General features: G+C 36.6%; 1 protein-coding gene and 1 pseudogene across 4 annotated transcripts; one reads left to right on the top strand and one right to left on the bottom strand.

The window, feature by feature from the left end:
* Positions 1 to 18,919, top strand: LOC145233219 (uncharacterized). Of its 4 annotated transcripts, none has more exons than XM_080097907.1 (7): positions 2 to 1,435; positions 2,574 to 2,631; positions 2,867 to 2,953; positions 4,013 to 4,066; positions 4,568 to 5,869; positions 15,044 to 15,115; positions 18,649 to 18,919. In XM_080097907.1, the coding sequence occupies exons 1-7, from the start codon at positions 1,433 to 1,435 to the stop codon at positions 18,714 to 18,716; spliced, it is 1,644 nt and encodes a 547-aa protein (XP_079954033.1). In that variant the 5' UTR covers positions 2 to 1,432; the 3' UTR covers positions 18,717 to 18,919. The 4 variants fall into 4 exon arrangements, with proteins under 4 accessions (XP_079954034.1, XP_079954033.1, XP_079954035.1 ...); XM_080097909.1 differs by lacking the exon at positions 18,649 to 18,919 and adding an exon at positions 17,908 to 18,623; XM_080097908.1 differs by lacking the exons at positions 15,044 to 15,115; positions 18,649 to 18,919 and adding an exon at positions 6,338 to 6,563 and having other exon boundaries at positions 1 to 1,435.
* LOC145233220 (uncharacterized) lies at positions 12,760 to 14,189 on the bottom strand (annotated as a pseudogene).
* Positions 18,920 to 19,305: the final 386 nt, after the last annotated feature.

Below are 19,305 nucleotides of genomic sequence, written 5' to 3' on the forward strand. Positions count from 1 at the left end.
TAAATGCCGTGGCCAGCCTGTACACACTTTCTAAATGCCGTGGCCAACCTGTAAATACTGCGTGACCGCTGTGGCCAACCTGTAAATACTGCGTGACCGCTGTGACCATTTTTTAACACAAGCGTTGACGGTTAGTGCTAGTGGGGTTTGTATTGGAAATAACACTTCAATCGGGTCTCATTTACCTATACAGGTTGACCACAGCGGTCACGCGGTATTTACAGGTTGGCCACAGCGGTCACGCAGTATTTACAGGTTGGCCACAGCATTTAGAAAGTGTGTACAGGCTGGCCACAGCGGCCACAGCGGTCAAGCGGTATTTACATACACCCCAATAGTACTGCCACTATTGATATTCTATAGCTAGATCTAGATTGTTTTGGTTAAGCCTAGAAGTAAAACTTGGGATATAGATGATCGCTATAAAATCTAGATCTAGATTTTTTAACGTTTGTAAAGACCATAGAAACAGTACCAGCCTACAAACGTTCCACCCAGATAACCACAAAAGCCTCAACGTTATAACATTTTAACTGTAACAGAAAAAATAAAGTTATAGTAAGGAAGAAGTAAGCTTCTTTAGCATCTGACGTAGATCAATTTATATTAAAATCTTCATATGTATTGTTGTTTGGCTAATACAGCGTGGTCCAACTGCAGGCCCGCGGGCCAATTGTGGCCCGCGAGATAATTTTGTTGGCCCGCGAAAGTCCCAACATTTCAAAGACAACTATAAGTTTTGTTTTCAATAATTCAATGTTTTCTTAGTGAGAGAATTAACACTTATTAAATACTGCAAAATCTCCTATTGTGACGAATGACAAGGCATTGTTGGTAATAAAGGGTTCTGCTTCTTTAAACCGTGCAGGGGCACTTTTTGCGCTAGAGTGGAAACTGAATGTTTTTGACAGCTTCTACTTCGTAAATAACTACAAAATATAAAAATAAACTTATCTATAGATAAAAAAGGTGTATAGGTGTATACCCTAGAGTTTAACCTAGAAAAAAAGTTTTTCCTGCAAAAATCTAAACCTTGGCCCGCGTAATAAGTTAACGATTTTGAATGGCCCGCAACAAAATAAAGTTGGACCACCCTGGGCTAATATATTACATTAAATTGGATATTTTTTTAGGTCAAACTAGATTGTTTCATGCGAACAAGTGGCAGCCCTGTTACAAGTATAATTGCCAGAGTTGATTGTTTTTGCAAAGCGGCATATTACCTATACATTTGCAGATAAATATAATTTAAATACGGTTTTGGTTAACAAAATGTTTGTAAATGCAGTTAAACACTGTTGTTTTTAGCTGTTTGTGCTTGGTGTTTTATATTGTCAATTTTTAACTGGTATCTGCATCATTACCAACTGACCTACCAAGCAGCCAATTTTGCATCTTATGAAGTGGAGGGAAACAGAAACTGGTGTTTAAAATGGTGATAATTGCTTTTGTTACAACTTGTTACAAAACTATGAAAAATAAAAATTCAATTACATAACCTTGATATAAAAAAACAAAAAAACAAGTTTAACGAATGCAATGAGAACTGTCATTTCTTGTTCTACATCCCTTTGCTGTAGTTGTTTAAGCTATAATTCATCTTTCTTGTAGCGGACACATATTATTTAGTTTCATTTCAATCAGTTTAATGTTTTCCTATTACTTGTTGCAACTGTGGCATTTTGTATGTGTCAGTTATACAGTTTGTGGCATATACTTCAAGCTGTGACACACCACATACTGTATGGTCATAAGCTCCTTTTATCATGATACTAAGACATGTGATATTATAAATCAGTGCATTTTTAGGAAGCTATGTGGCTCCTATTAGATGCCTCTGTGGCCACAGTTTGTAAACCAGTACACTGGTCCTTTAGATGTGTGGTTCCCAACCTTTCTACCCCACTGGACCGGTAAAAACTTAAAAAATTTCCACAGACCAGCAACAAAAGATCAAAGTGAATGCAACAGATATTTGTATGCTTTTTGTTCACCAACATTATGGTTGCGCAACATAATGCAAGGTTTAGACATGCCTATGCATTTAGGACAAAAAATTGCAACCAACGGCAATCAACCTAAACAACAAAACGCCAATCTATTTACATCCGAAGTCAATGTTAGTGGAATGTTTGCTGTTGTTTAGCTGCCAGTATAAATCTCATCTTAAAAGTGAAGAATAACAAAGAATTGTTGAATGCTAGACGCAGTTTATGACAAAACAATCATAAACATCACAAAAGCTTTATTAAGTAATTTTGCGGATATCAACAGTGGAAAGCTACCCCAGTTTTACAGCCAACAACTGTGCAATAGGTACCAACAACTTTGCAATGGGCCTACTTAGAAAAGTATAAATAAAGTAAAAAAAATTGCAGACTGGCAAAATATTTACGCAGACCGGCGCTTATGGACATTAACCTGATCGGAATTTAACTGTCACAAAAACAAAATAAGTGTAACATTTGCAAGTCAGTAAATTGCTATAGGACACGGTTTGAGAAATTAGTAACTGAGTTATGGAGTACAAAACTGTTACCATAGTAACACACTAAAACTGTTCCTTATTTTAGGAAGGTAAGAATTCTACTGCTGTCTCACAAATAAATTCACAATCACAAGCAAAAGCAGGTAAAAAAATTCAACAAACAAATATCTGTCTAAAGCAAGTGTACTGTTTGTACTGTTTCTAAAGTCAAAATCAAGATGGCTTGGCCAATATACCTTGTTGTGTATTAAAAAACTTTGACAAAAACAAAGTTTAGGTCATATTTTACTTATTATAAAAGTAAACAAAAAAACACTACAGTAACATGAAACAACACAAACGTATTATTCAGTTACATTGTGTGTGTTTTTTATCCAGGTCCCAGCAATAGCCAAACATTAAATATGGAAAAAGCAACAATTCATGATTCCATAGTTGGAACTCAAGGAAATGTGACTGTTATCAGTAAGAACATTCATATTATGTAACTTGTATAGTTAAAACACACATGTATATATGGAAACAATGTAGATATTCAAACTGCTTGTTTGCTTATAGGTTCTCCTAAAGTGTGTCTCTTTAATTCTTACTTTTGGCACACACGGTCTAAATTTAAAGATATGCTACGGAACCATTGTGGTATAGTCATCACTTTGTTTTTCCTTGTGTTTCCATTGTTCATCTTACTAGCCCCTGAAAAATGTTAAATAGATCTTTGAATAAATTACACAGTAGAAATGACTAAAAGAAGTAGATCTAATTTTGATTGGATTTCTGCCTCTTTTTGTCATTTCTACTGTGTAATATATTCAACTTTATACTATCCAGAGACTACAGTTTGGATTTTAACATAAATGTAGTGAAGGGTAAATGTACATAGAAAAAGAATGAGATAACTAAAGTGGTCTTCATAAACTATATATAACATAAAAAACACGTTGGTAACTAAAACACAATGAAAAAATAGGGCCTTTTTGAAACAAAACTTTTTGTGGCCCCTATTTGCAGGGTAACAAGTGGCTATTAGCAAGTCTCAAAACTACACAAGTTTATGGATTACTGTCCCTAATTGGAATAACTGAGAATGCTACTGTACAATACTCACACTTTACATGTGAAGGCTTTGAATAAGCTTCTAATGCAACAATATAAATTCACATATATAGTTATGCATAACTTGAATTGGCATGTTTATGTGTTTAGATTGATGTGTTGGTCATTATAGAAATTAGACTTTGGCTAGATCACATTCAAGTTGTGTTATGTATGTGTACAACAAGATCATGTTCAGTAAATAAAAGTGTCCTAAAGAAGTATACAGTTATGCAAGCTGTTTCACTTGACATTAAAACTGAGTTTAATTTGCACAATGTAAGTACATTTAATGAAGACAAATATTAGTCATACCATTAATCTAAGTAATTTGTACATCACCTGAAACATGTTTTATTAACTTTAGATTTAAATCAAATTATTATTATTGGTCATGTTGTTGTTGTTTACAAACAATTATACCTTTTACAGACAATTTTGCACCCAGCAACCAATCGTCAGGTAAACCCACTGAATCTTGCTCAGGTAAATTCTATTTCAGTCTTATGTTATCATTAAAGTAAACTAATTCTAACATCCAAATTTGAGGTCATATTTGAGTGATTTCAGCAAATTGATTTTAAGAAATTTTGTATGTGTTAACCTTGAACAAAATAGAAATCTTTTGCATTAGAGTTTCTATTTAATTTCTTTATTGCAATCAACTGGTGTTTCGACATTCCATATGACACGCCTTAATCAGGATACTGGCATATCTTAATACTTAAAATTTGCATAAAGCAACAAAAGCAAATGCTGAATTTTTTTACATAAAAACTGCTGGGACACCAATAATTTATAAAACATTATTGCCCCAAAACACCTTACAACTGATCCAATATTAGGTATGATCAACAACACATACTGTCGGCTAACTGTGCAAACAAAATGTTTTGTTGTGATTTAGGTTTTTTTGTTAGTTTATGTGACAGCAAGTGAATTATTTACAATATAACTTAGCCTACATGTCTTTTTTTGTATTTTCAGACAATCATTTACAAGAAGCAGTAAATTTAATTCAACAACATCAGTTGGAAAAACTTGAATCTAATTTAGTTTTACATGGTTTGACTGTAGATGAGTCAAAAATTCCCAAAGTTTATCAGAGCTTGGCCGAAAGTAACATTTACAAAGTTGAGGACCCACCCATCAGTGAGCCTTTCTATCCATCCACGAAAGGACAAGGGATCCAAAAGTTTAAAACTTTCAAAGCTATAGACTTTAATAAAATGCTAGTTACAATGATGGGTGTCGGTTTCCTGGCTCTAGTCGGCCCCCCAGGTTTCGGAAAAACCCTGTTAGCCAAAAGACTGGCTAAATTCACAAATTATTTTGTGATTTTTCTGAGATTTATGGACTTGGGTTATGAAACGGTTCTCACTCCTCAAGAACTTTTAATCGATTATCCTTTTAAAGATGTAGACCAAACCACCAGAGATAATGCATTTCAATGGATGTTAAAAAATCAAGAAAAATGCGCTTTTGTGTTAGATGGCTACGATCAATGGTCGTTGTCTCTGAGCAACGAAAGACGAGCGGATATGTCGTATGAAAAACCTTCACCAATTCAGCAACTTGTAGCAAATCTTTGCTGCAAAAATTTGTTTCAAAAATCTCTGCTAATTTTCACGTCTCGGCCTCATGCAATTCTTTCGATTCCACTTTCCCTGCGCCCAAATCGCACAGTTGTTGTTGGAGATCTTCCACCAGATGGCATGCGGGAGCTATTTAATGCATTTGCTGGGGATCAAGCAGAGAATTTGTGGACGACATGGAACTCTAATTCACCACAGTTAATTCAGCTTTGTCACAATCCACTGCTGTTACAATTAGTGGTTTACGCTGGTTTGAGTGGTAATGTTGACCAACTTAACACAATAACCAATGTGTTCTTACAATTTCTACAACAGTTAGAAAACTCTGTTCACAAAAAAGGTTTAAAGTTTCACGCACTTATCCAACCACTTGGTGGAATGGCTTACGACGGAATGGATCGCCAAACTGTTGTGTTTACTAGTGACGATTTGGAAAAGACTGGCTTGGACGATGTGAATGTACAAGATTTCGTCATCAAGGTTGCCTCGTGGACAAGCCTATTCGAAGGAGACCAGGCAACATTCTACTTCATACATCAGTCGTTGCAGGAAATGTTTGCAGCCATGTACATCTGCATGAAAATGCCTGATTCAGAGTTCAACAACATCATCCACCAAGTAGTCTACGAAAGCCACTGGTCAATGGTTCGACGCTTCATGTGTGGACTTTTGCTTGGAGGTGACCCCAAACAAGGTACGTAAAATATTTGTTTATCAACAATGTGGGGCTCACCTTTACATACACATACAAAAATAGCCTAGCTTTTGGGCACTGCTATTCCAATAAGTCAACCATGGACAACCTATAGGTTAGTTTTAAGTAGTGAAATTTACTACTCCCAAACTATTTATTGTCTTAATATTATTAAACTAAACTTTTTAAGGCTGTGGTAACAGTTTTAGTTGTCATAAGGGCACAAACGCGCACAAATTTAGAAGCCCCCAAACAACTCCACTCCGTCATATTTTTACCATAAAACACTGTTATTTGCCGACATGAATCAATTAAAAAAGGATTATTCTAAATGGACAACATACAGATTATGATGTGAGTAAAATATGTGCCAAAACAACTGGCAAGAAAGAGGATTTAATTTTAAGATGCTTTGTATTTCTGTTTTTTTGCAATAGCTTCTTGTTTTTTTCCTCTGCATACTACTAGACAGACTTCAGGCTTATGATAGGAATGACAACTTCACTTATGCTGTGAGCTTGATGGAGAATGTAGGTAGCAGTTCTGAGTAACAGAAGCCCAAAGTAGGGTTTACTCAAATAACCAACTTGGACCAAATACCACGAAAGTTTATTTTCATTTCAAGTTCGCATGTGACAAAATTTCCAACAGTGATGTGAAGGCTATTTTGAAGCCTGTAGCAGTCTGAAATGTTTATCTGAGTATTATTTAAGTGGCATTGTACATGCTTCACTGAAAAAAGTTTTATATAATGTCAAAATGAAACTGGAAAACAGTGGAGAAATTGTAAATTCAGAATGTGAGTGTGCAGCAAGAAGAGGGCTTGTTGCTGCATGCGAACATCTAGCAGCCATAGCTCTTACGGTTTCCAAATCTAGAAAAGTTGTACAGATTAGCTTCAAACGTTTCACCACCCTGCAAAACAATTGAAAAGTAATTAGATACTTTATTTATTACATGTAGGGGTATAGTGGTGACTTGTAAACCTTGTTGTCTACAAATTAAAAAATGGAATGAAACCCAACTGAACAAAGTAAGTGCAAGGAATGTTAACCAATGAAAGTTTCCCATAACAGCACCAAAATTTAGGGATCTTGTTTTGGCAACTGAAAAAAGAAATATGCAACACTATTTTGCACTGTCCACAGAAGCAACATGTCATTGCAAAATGTATGAAAAAAGGCAGTTACTTTGTTCAGCAAAACAAAAAATATTCACATGAGTCCAGCAGGTCTGTTTATTGACAACCAACAGCCATACCTTGCTGCAACACCAGATGCAAAAGCAGAGGAAACTGATTTGGTTAAGATTAAATGTCCACATAGTAAAAAATTGAAATTATTACCAAAGGTGCTAACTTTCCATATCTGAATTTGTGAGTTACAAATTACAAAACCTTCACTTAAAAAAATCATAAATACTACTTTCAGATTCGAGGACAAATGAGCATTGCTAATAAGCAGTGCTGATACTTTTTGGTGTATGAATTTGAAGATTTTTAAGTATTCAAATTCAAGGACAGATGGGCATTGCTACTAAGCAGTACTGCTACTTTATGGTGTATACATTTAAAGATGTATTTGTACAGCAAAATTGCGAATGGGTCATTGGTTTAAGTAATTATAATGTAAGAAACAAACCACAAAAATATATTCACAGAGACCAAGTTTGTTGGTAATCATAATTACTGTCAAAAATACACACACCTAAATAAAATAAAAACATGGATGCTTCAATGCAACAGCCAGATAGTCCTACAGACATCTCACAAACAAAACACATCGTCCTGGACAGAACTGCCATAAGCTAACTGGCATACACAAAAAAATTAACACTTATCTCTAACAATACATTGCCTAACATTAGTCCACATAAAACAAACAAAAATAAGTTTATTTGACAGCATAATGAGGCATGGATTGCTTTAATATCTTGTATATTTTAGCTATGACTCTCTCAACGTGGATCCTTTCTGATGCAACATGCCTCCTTTAGTTACTACTGAAATATTTTCAAGCTGGTTTTTTCGTTTTAGCATTGTGGTTAGGGGTGTTAACAAATACATCAAAGGATGTAAACATAATGCTGTCTTTGGGTTAAGAAAACTCTGAGACGTTTTAGTGTAGTACAGAATCTTCTATTACTTGCCTATCACTTGCACATCCTCCATAAAAATTACTTAGAAGAGTCACCAGCCCCTTTGGTAAAATTCCAACTAGAATCTGTATGGTATTTTTACATGTTGAAAATGTGGAATTTTGAGCTTTAACATTTGTTGGTTTTTAATTTTTGTGGCGTCCAAAATAACTCTGGTAGCAGGAAACTGCTGTTTCAATTGGGCGATGATTGGTTGATCAACAACTTCTCGTGCTGGCCATGTATTAATTTCTTTCAGGGAGTCGAACCGGAACTGAACCCGAACCCGCGAACCGGTTTGAGCGGTTAATTTCATTAAATCCGAACCCGAACCGCTAATTACGTTTTTCCAAAAACCCGAACCGGAGTTGAACCCCATATTTTGTTTGGCGTTGGACCCGAACCGGAACTGAACCAGTAAAAAATGCAGTCTGTTTCATATTTTGCGTTTTTTTCAAAACAACGCACGCGAGATAACACTTATAAGGGTGTTAAAAATAACAGTGCACTATCAAAAATCTTCTGGAGTTTAATAAGCCAGGTAGATGATCGGTAGATGAAGTTGAAACAAATAAAAAAATTAAACCGGTTTAAAAACCGCAAACCGGTTCGAACCGGATAATTTGCCCAAACCGGAACAAAACCCGAACCCGAAAATGTACATTTTTAAAAACCTGAACTGAACCCGAAGCAGTAAAAACAAAACGAAGTGAAGGGTTATAACGCTTGATAGCCACCTTCCTTTTCTCATACAGTTGACTATTAAGTGGAAATTTATGGCCACCTTTACTTTCCAGGCAATTTGGCACACAACAGTATTGTGACATTGTATCAGAAGTATGATTAATTTCTCAAACTTTTCTTTCAAATGTTCGGCTTCATCAGACAACAGTAGCCCTAAAAAAAAAATAAAAAAATAAAAAAAAAAATAGCACCAATCAAAAAAGCGACAAGATGGGCTAAAGGCCCGCCCACTTTACCTTAAAGGTCACAAGTCTATTATTCTTCAATGCACTTACATATTCTGAGGTTTTAACCGACTGAAACAATGAAATAAACAAGCACAGCGTGGGCAAAGTTCCTCCATACTTACTACGGTATATGACAAATCGCGCACATAACAGTAAACAATTTAACAAATCATCATCCAGGTGAGTTCCAAAAACAAGAGTTACAGGGTTAATTCGCAAGGGAATTAAAAGTTTTGCTGAAATCTAAGACGTTACGTCTTCCCAGTAACTTTTAACATGTTCACAAAGATAAAATAAGTGCGATACAGTTTCGGGGCCCTTTAGACAGAAAACGCATTGGTCAGAATTAGTTTTTCCAAAGGAGTGGAGTGCTTCGTTTGTTACAATGGCACGCAGGTTTAGCTTTATTTGAAAGGAACGCAATTTGGTTTCGAATGTAGAGTGATAAACTTTGGAATACAGCTTTTCCCAAGGGGTGGTATTTGGTGTGAGGTTCAAGTCCCGTTCCCACTTTTTTTGTTGCTTTTCTGGGCAAACCGTTACATATTGCTTTATTTTGTTATAGAGCGCCTTTGGTGTTTTATACTCCTGAAACATTTCTAGACATTCATCAATTAAGTTTATGTTGTTTTTGGAAGGGTCATCAGTATGGTCCCATTCGGGAGGGAGGGCGGCAACCATTTTAATGAAAATTTTAAAGTCGGTGTTATTCGGGGTAAATTTGTATTTATCTGCCAATTGGTCGTACTTATAATATTCCCCCTCAGAATTAAGTAAATCGGAATAATCAAGTATTCCTGCATTTATAAGAGGCTTTAAATAAAATGTTTTTGACCTAAGTCTGACAGATTTTGAAGCCCACAGTGCTCTACTGTGCGTTTTGGGTGAATGAGCTACATGAGTAATACTTCTGATGTCTGTAATTATCTTCCTTACCGTTTGTAAGGGGATAATTTGTGCACATTGTTTCGAGGAAGTTGGTAAGTTGCCTCGAACCCATGACTCTAGTTCCATTAAGGACAACGCATTTTTTTCTAAATGTTTCCATGGGGCTTCGTATTCGACGTCAAGAAGTTTTAAAACCCATTTAAGATTTAAGGACAAAATGTAGGACTCGACGTCCAACATATTTGCACCTCCATTACCAACGTTCGCGATAAGAGTGTTACGTTTTATTCTTTCCCACCTCGAGCCCCATACAAACTGGAATAATTTTGTTTTTAGTTTTCGTAAAAATATATTCGGAAGGGTTATTGGCAAAACACTAATTTTGTAAATTAGCGTCGGAATTGCAAGGCTTTTCAAAATGCATATGCGTCCCAAAAGAGTTAACCCGCGAGACGACCATATGTTTAAAATAGCGCTGATTTTCCGATCATGTTACCAAAATTTAGAGAAAACAATTGTTTCCTATCTTTAATCGGGATTTCGACACCCAGATATCGAAACGACGTGTTTGGCCAAGCTAATCCTTTATCAGCGTAAGGTTTTTCTTCAGATAGTCGCTTTGGACCTATGAAAAAAGCAAGGGATTTTGCCATGTTAAGTTTACATCCGGACATTTCCCCAAACATATCAAGTACCCGAAATACCCGATCAAAGTCAGTTTGGTCGCCTCTGAGGAAAATTAAAGTGTCATCCGCAAGCAGAGACACTTCAAATTCCTTATTTTTTAGTTTTATCCCTTGAAAGGTAACTTGGCGCAGGGCCTCAGCCAGACATTCGATGCATATTAAAAACAATGTTGGTGATAATGGGTCACCTTGTCTCATGCCTCGTTCGATTCGAAAAGCCTTCGATAAAAAATTGTTGTTAGTTATTCTGCATGTGGGTCGGGAGTAGCAGCATTTGATCCATCTTTTTAGTTTGTTACCAAACCCAAACGCATTTAGTGCAGTAGCAATGTAGTCCCAACTAATTGTGTCAAACGCTTTGTAAATGTCGAGGCTAAGTACCGCCCCTGGAACTTCATAAAAATCGCAGGAATCTATAATGTCAAACAAGACGCGAAGGTTATCGCCGATGTACCTACCCTTCATAAAGCCGTTTTGATTTGGCTTAATCAAGTGCTTTATATGTTTTCTGATTCTATTGTTTATCACTTTAGACATAATTTTGTAGTCAGTGTTTAATAACGAAATGGGTCGATAATTAGTCGTTAATAAGGGGTCTTTGTGAGGTTTAGGTATAAGGGTCAAAACCCCTTGAGCCTGACTCTGGCTAAAATGACCAATTTCCTCAGTATAGTCCCAAGCTTTACAAAATATAGATGTAATATCTGGCCAGAAGCATTGATAAAACTCGGCCGGTAATCCGTCGAGGCCGGGTGATTTATTTTTAGGCATTGTGTTAATGGCAAACTTAATCTCATCTTTGGAGATGGGCTCTTCGCTTGTTTCGGTCTCGTACGCGTTTAATTTTGGGAGGTTCAGGTTTGCCAAATAAGAGTCGATTTGTGACTGCGGACATTTAGGGTCGCGTCTATTGTATAGGTCTTCATAAAATCGCGAAAGCTCTGTTAATATCGATTTTTGGTCTGTATATACCTGGTCACCGTTTTTTAGACGGTTAATCGATTTTTTTGCAACATGGCGTTTTTCTAAATTAAGAAAATATTTCGTGTTTTTTTCGCCTTTTTCGGCCCAAAGAGTTCTACTTCTGATTATCGCCCCTTTTGTTTTGTTTTCCACGAGTACATCCAAACTACTTTTTAATTGTGTTAATTTTACTGGAGCGTTTGGATCAAGAAGAGAACCGTTGGTTCGACTAATTTTCTCCTCGAGCGCTTCTATATTTCGCTCCAGTTCATTCTGGCGAGCAGTGTTTTCTTTTTTAAGTCTCGCACTGAATTCAATCGAGACGCCGCGAAGTACCGCTTTAAGGGCGTCCCATCTAACGTGGGGATTCACGTGATTAGCCGGGTTGGTTATTATGTAATCCTTTATCGTTTTCCTCACTAGTTCAATGTATTGTTTATTATCTAACAGACGCGTGTTTAGCTTCCAGTAGCCTTTGCCGTGTACATTAGGCGCCACATTTAAAGTCATGGTCACAATTTTGTGATTAGACATAATACCTGTAACAATATTAGCGCTCGTAACATTGGTTAATAACGATTTTGAGGTTAAAAAGAAATCAATACGGGTCGCCACCATTGGATTTGTTTGAATCCTCGAGTACTTTCTCGCATCACCGTGCCGATGTCTAAATACATCATATAGCTCAAATGTACTCATATATGCCTGCACAGTGGCTCGCGAATTTTTGTTTGCATGCGGGGGCCCACGATTTTTGTCCAAACTTGAATTTAAGATAACGTTAAAGTCCCCTCCTACAATCATGTCGCCGTCAGCAGCTGATATTAGACGGGTAAAAAAATATTAAAAAAGTCCGGATTGTCGTTGCTCGGTCCGTAAATATTTGCTATCGTTAAATTTCTATTTCCGATTTTTACCGATGTAATCAAAAACCTCCCGTTCGGATCAGCTGCCTGTTCAATCACTGAGTATGTTAGGTTTTTGGAAAATAATATGGCCACACCCTTGCTACGATTTGTACCGTGTGCCCAAACGATTTCTCCACCCCATTCCATCTGCCAAAGTTTTTCATCTTTATGAGAACAATGAGTTTCCTGTATTAGGGAGATATGATATTTTTTATCTCTAATGTACTTAAAGATTGATTTTCGTTTAGGTGGGTCACGGATTCCAGCAACGTTAAAAGAAGCGACAGTGATAGACATTAGAAAAAAAATCAAGAATTAAATACACAACAGTCTAGCTCTTATATCCGTTCCACCCCTAGGTCCATGTCCCATTCATATTCGAACCCGCATGAGCATCTGTATGGTTTGCTCGGTTCGATGCATTCAGCCGATTTTTTCCCACAACTACAATGAATCAATTTATATTTACACAGATAATTGGAGCACTCTTTGCTCATGAGATGTGGGACAGGATTGATAGTTTTATACACACATGTAATAGAATACCTTTCGCACTGTATGCATTCAAATAGATTTCCCTCCGTGGTAAACTCCGGTTAAAACTGCTTGCAGCAGGGCATCCATCGCATGATCGATTGACATTTTGGACAGTTAATTGTCTTTTCCTTCATCGGTACCAATATAGATGTTTCTTCGTCGCAACAAGCCTTTACAATACTGAAGTCATTCTTGCATTTGTAGCAGTAGAAATGCGTTGAATCTGGGGCCAAGAAACTCTCGGTATGACATTCAGGACATATGAGTGGGATCGGTGTTTGGCATAAACTTTGCGACTTGCTGTTAGGCAAGATTTCTGGACTTGTTCTAAATCTCTTTTTAAGATTGGTTTTCTGAAGGTTCGGGTTATTATCTTCAAACCTCGGGGAGAGATGCCCTGTGGTAGTTGGAGCTTCGATGTTGGTGTAGTTTTCGTGGTTGTTTTGTTTATCTTTCCCCGCCTGTAATTCAACGCATGGGAAGGTCTTATTAGGATCGGCCTCCACGCGCTCGAGTGGCGCAGGTGAACTGGTCCTGATAAGGTTCGACCCAGTTCCATTCGTCTCCCTTCCGTGATTTCTTCTCTGTTCATTAGTTTTGTTTTGCAGTTGTGGGTAATCATTTTTCCGTTTAGGACAATTGACTTGTTTGTGCCCTGCCTCACTACAATATTTACAGGTAAATTGTTGTCCATGATAGGTTACGTAGAACTCGTAGCCATGAATTGTGATATAGCTCGGGATTGGGTTTACTGCTATGTCTGATTTAATCATGGATGCTACTCGCATACCTGAAAGTAGTCCTTCCTTGTCCTTCCTGTGGGTCATTTTTTTAACTTCCCCATACCGTTGACTCAGTGCCTCAGCAATTGCTTCATTATTAAAGGGAATAGGAACCCATTCAATAACAACATTGATAATGTCACTTTCGTAAAGTCGAATACTTTTTATATACTCTACTTCAGCGAGCTTGTTTTGCAGTTCCAAGACGTTCTGTCTAGTTGTGCAGGTCACGTCGACCTGCGTTCCTCTCATTTCCGCAATTCCCAGAACTTTTTTGATTGGAAAATCTATCTCCTTTAATAATTTCCATAAATCCTCACGTTTAAGCATTCTATCCGCTTTGAAACTTAAACAGTTTGGCCTTCTTAGTGCACTCCCCGCGCTCTTCACCGTCGCTTGTGCATAACTCTCACTCGCCTTCTCCATTTAGATGCGCACTCTACGAGTGTCTGACAAAGATGAGCCCCGCAATACCAATCCGCCGCTAACAATAACTGTTGCGTGGCGACATCGTGTGGTCATTTAATATTTTAATTACCTGCCCCATAGAGTAATTTAGTAGGTTATAAGTTGTTGGTAGGCTCTTGCTTAATAAGATGGAGTTGTAGCGGTTGCGATATAATTTATGCAAATTTCGAAATAATAGCTACGTATTTGGCTTGCTTTTAACGTTGCGATAAAATTTGGCTTGCTTTTAAGCCCTGACCTTCCTACCGATCCTAACGTTAACGTAAATAACGATTTGCTTAGAATTTGCGTTTTTTACTGGGGAATTCCCAAAGGTGTGTTCAAACAAGTAGCTATTTATTGGTCAGGATGGACTTGGTGCATATTTTGTATTCGGTGACCTATCGGAAACTCTAGCCTGCTGTACGAATTGTTTTTTCCTTGGCGCAACAAAATAATACATTGTGACAACGTGGCACGAAACGCACAGGACACAGCTGCGAAAGTTTAGCGATTGTAAATGCGTTAAAAATGGAAACATGAAGGGCCAAGGTCGGAATTTACCCTGAGAGGTGATCGACAAGTAAAGCAAGTCGGACGTTTAGCATTTGCACATTTGAAAATATGCGCACATTGTAACCAGCACATTTTGCTATCTGCACATTTTTCTTGTGCGCACATTTACGCTTGCGCATTTATGTGCACTTTTGGTTGGCTCAAATGTCCGTTCTTTGAAAGCATAAAATTTTTGAAATATGTTTACAGATACACGCACCACTGTTTGGTAGACGTGACTTAGTCTAGAAATCGGCTATTAGACTTTATTCCAAAGTGTAATAATTGTTTGTTATTTTAGGCAAGTCTGAAAAGCTTCGCACTCAGCTCACCGAATTCATGAAACGTGACCTGAAAACGCATCAACTGACAGGTAAGGACACATTTTAAATTGAGTTACACTTGTTAATTTTTTTGACTCCATTTGGGTCGTTGCAACACGTAAGACAGTTCGTGGGAGCCAAAATTTGCGATTCTTTCAGCAATACAGGTTTCATCTGGATTGTAACTGTTTGAAAACGAAAGGTAAATACGTTTTTAAAATTAGTGTTGGCAAGAATTGCTGCAAAGTGTAAACATTACTGTTATACCTGGCACTTCACAAATACAACATTGTTTTGATAGAACATTTGCTTTACCAGTAAATTTACTGATCGGTATTAATTCACGAATTGCAGAGGTAGGGCGCAATTAATTTTTATTAGCTATTTTGTAATTTTACCCCTTAATAGTTCTTATTGCCTGAAACCTTGGGTGAAAAAGTGTAGCTAATCACCATGTAAGATAACGTTTGCTTCAAACTTAAGATTTTAGAAGTAAAAGGCACGCAATATTATGATTTTTGCAATAATATGTGAAACTAGAAAGGGGTTTTCTAATATACTTTAATTTTATATATTCTGCATCCTATTTACCAATTTACTGTACACATTATTTGCTTTACACATATGATTGTTTTTGCACAAAAACGAATGGGTCCCCACACATGTGTTTCTGCGGATTTATGGTAAACAAATGTTGCGGTTATTTTTAGATTCTTAAGGACAAATTATTAGGAAGCATTAAAGTTTGGTCTGTATTCTTTTTGCATCATAATTATGGGTCCCCTTCCCCAACACATCTTGATTTCACTCTGTTTTTTCTGTTCTTTTTTCTTTTTTCTGCCGAAGCGTTGCCATGCACTTTTGGCATCTAATCTTTTGTGGATTTGGTTGAAACTTTCACAGATGGTAAATACAGTTATGCAGATGTTCCATCAGTTATGTAGATGTGCCATTGACTTGATAGCCAGTATTTACCCGCTAGAAAAAAAAAATTTTTTTTGCACATGTCAACAGAGGGGTATGATGACCAGCCTTATGACGTCAGAAGCATTAACGAATGTTGCTAATAACGCCTCTAGTGGTCAGATATTGAAACATTGGCCGAATAGGGCAAAATTTAAAATGCCGATTTGGATAAAAAGTGGTTTTATAATTCGTACTTTTGGGTCTAGAACCAGTTGCCCCACTAACCCCATAAGATGGGTGAGTTTTTTTAAACAGTGTCAGAATTAAATGAAATTTGGACAGATTGTAGAAGCTTTTATAGGTCTCAATTGTTGTGTTTAACCCTATAGCCCCATTATTTACACCTGTAGCCCCCAAAAATGGGTAAATTTTTTAAACATTGTCTGAGTTGGATACATTTTGACAGTTTACAGAATGTGCTATTTATAGTTGTCGATTGTTGTGTTCAACCCTGTGTCCCCAACTTTTACCCCACTAGCCCCCCCAAAATGGGTCAATTTTTTAAACAATATCTAAATTGAATGAAAATCGGTCAGCTTGTTGAGTGTGCCATTTATAGGTGTTGGTTGTTTTGTTCAACCTTGTAGCCCTATCCTTTACCCCACTAGCCCCCTACAATCGTGTGCAATTCGCCATAAATAGGAACTGATTGTTGTGTTTAGCTTTTTTTGCAGATAGAGAAAAGCTTCAAAAATGTATAAATTGAATGAAATTTAAATAGTTTGTACTCCATATAACATGTTTATTTATGCTCAGTACCGATCACTTTGTTTTACCCTACAACAACAAACTTTCTTTTAGTTATCTCGTGCAATGCATTATTTACAACTTTGCATGTGTGGGGGCCCATGAGTTTATTCTTGCAGAAACAACCAAGGTTATAAAAGATAGTAGATGGTATGGGGCCCAATATAAAATAAGTGTATGAAATATATCAATGTTTTAAAATAGGTTATAGTGTATATGTAAGGGCAATATGTGCTAAGCCACCCTTCTAGTTGTCATATAATTACAAAAACACTAAAGAAGAAGGAAAAAATACTTTCTATTTAATCTCTTGCTTTGACCTTAATATTGTCGTCCAAGGTCAGTTTGTAAGTACATTTTTTCCTAGAAAGCCTTAACTGTTGTATTACAGACACCATCAATTAAAAAGTCATTTGCTACAAAGGTATACATAACAAATTGTTTTTCACTTGACTTTATTTCACAAAATGAGTACCATTGACCAGTAGAAACATTTCACGGTCCAGATGCCGAAGGACCGTTTAATAACCTTTTGATACCGTATTCTATAACATGCAGTCCTTAGAGTTCAACAATACCATTTTGCCTAATTTATACTTGACTTAAGTATTGATTCCTGGATTGATTTGTCAAAAATAAAGAAGCTACGTTATGACGAAAAATCGTTCTTAACTGCGTTTATAAAACCTAAAAGATAACCTTTAGTGATCCATAGTCATACCGCACCCAAGGTGTCATGGAGAATTCAAACACCTGCGGCTTTCGAAAAAGTTTTTTTATCTTTATGTTGATCCACAACGTTTTGCTTGACATATACAAAACCGAAGCACATTTATCGAGTTTAAATCACAACTGAAAATGCGCGTAATAACTTAAAAAAACGACATGGCATTGCTGCGCAAAAACAGCTGATTTCTAATCACCGAAATGACTGTCTCGTAAAACGTCTGTCCTGGGTCAAGCTGAGCACTTCCGCTCTGCATTAAAACGCCTTAATCGTAAACAAGTGAATTACTCCCTTGGGCCTTCTATCTGACTGACAGCGTACACATATTATAGGCTGCAAAGGTAACCATTTGGCCAGTGAAGGTATGAGTAACTTACTGCAAACAATTGTTTATTATTTCAGCACGTTAAATCCTGAATTTGTGGCCTGAAGCTAAAACCATTAATTCGGGGTTTAAGGTGTTAGAATGGGTAAGTCGAATAAAAAGTTAAAAAAATCTTTTGAATACTTTACATTTTACCAACCAACACAGCATGAAACTCCTAGATTATGTATAGTCAGTACAACCGTTTTAAAAGTTTTACGTTTTGGGGGCCTGTTGATAAACCGCTAGGTCAGGTCAGCATGCGGCCCTTCATTAAAGGTTGTGCGGCCCGCAAAAAATGCTTGGATTTCAAAAGTACTGGCAAACGAGTCCAATTATTACATATTTTTGAGCTGAACATTGAGCCTGATGCTAGTTTTCTGCGATCTGGCAAAATGTGGCTAGAATCAAATACGAATTATACCTGTAGTTAAACATATTTGGTAAGCAACAAAGCAAAATCGTTATGGACATGTGCGGCCCTCGATCCAATTTTGACATTTATAATTGGCCCTACAGTAACAAAGGTTGCCCACCCCTGCGCTAGGTCATTTCGGGTCAAACTTTAGGAGGATCAAATTTGGATCAATTGCTAACATTTATGTCAGGGGTGGGCAACTTCCCGTAAGATTGTCTGTTTCTGTTTTTTAACTAAACTTTTTTTAATCCTGTAAAAAATATTAGTGACGTAAATATAATGACGTCACAACTTTCTTTACAATTCGGAATTTTTTTTAATATTGTTTACAAATATTTTTGCTTAATGTTGTTGTTTTTAGCTTTCAACTATCTGGGGATTGTGGAAAGAAGATGGATCGTTTTACTCAGAGAATTCCGACAGCGATAATGAAAGTTAAACTGAAAACAATGTTCTTATTTTGACAACTGCGTTGTTTGTTTTTTTGGTTTTATTATGTGCGATGTTTGTTGTAATAAACAGTAATTGTTAAAACAAGCGTTAAATATTGTTTTATTAATATAAATGCAAACAAGTTTTATAAATCTAATTGTTTACGAATAAAATAAAATTATACCGAAAAATGAAAAAAATTGCAAAAAGTTTGTGAAATTTTCTGTTCACATTGTTACCATAGTAATCTAATTCACTCATGTTCATGTTAATTACCAAACATAGAAATATTATTGTTTTCACATTATTAAATCACCAGTTGACTGCTAAGATTTAAACATGGATAAACAGAAGTGGAATATTTCGTTGCCGTTTACTTCGACCGACACTAATCAGTTAAAACGTTCAGTACACCACTTCATTATAATATGCCTATGGTATCATACGTCCTCTCTTTGGAGTATATGTCCTCCTTTTTAACGAAAAGGACAAAACAATGCTCAAATGTCGTCCTTTTTGTACTTACTAACTCTCTAAAAGCAATTGTGCCTTTGAAAACAGCCAAAGAATGTGAATTGTGGTCGTT

Source organism: Phallusia mammillata, chromosome 6, assembly GCF_965637545.1.
Source record: "Phallusia mammillata chromosome 6, kaPhaMamm4.hap1.1, whole genome shotgun sequence".
Classification (NCBI taxonomy): Eukaryota; Metazoa; Chordata; class Ascidiacea; order Phlebobranchia; family Ascidiidae; genus Phallusia; species Phallusia mammillata.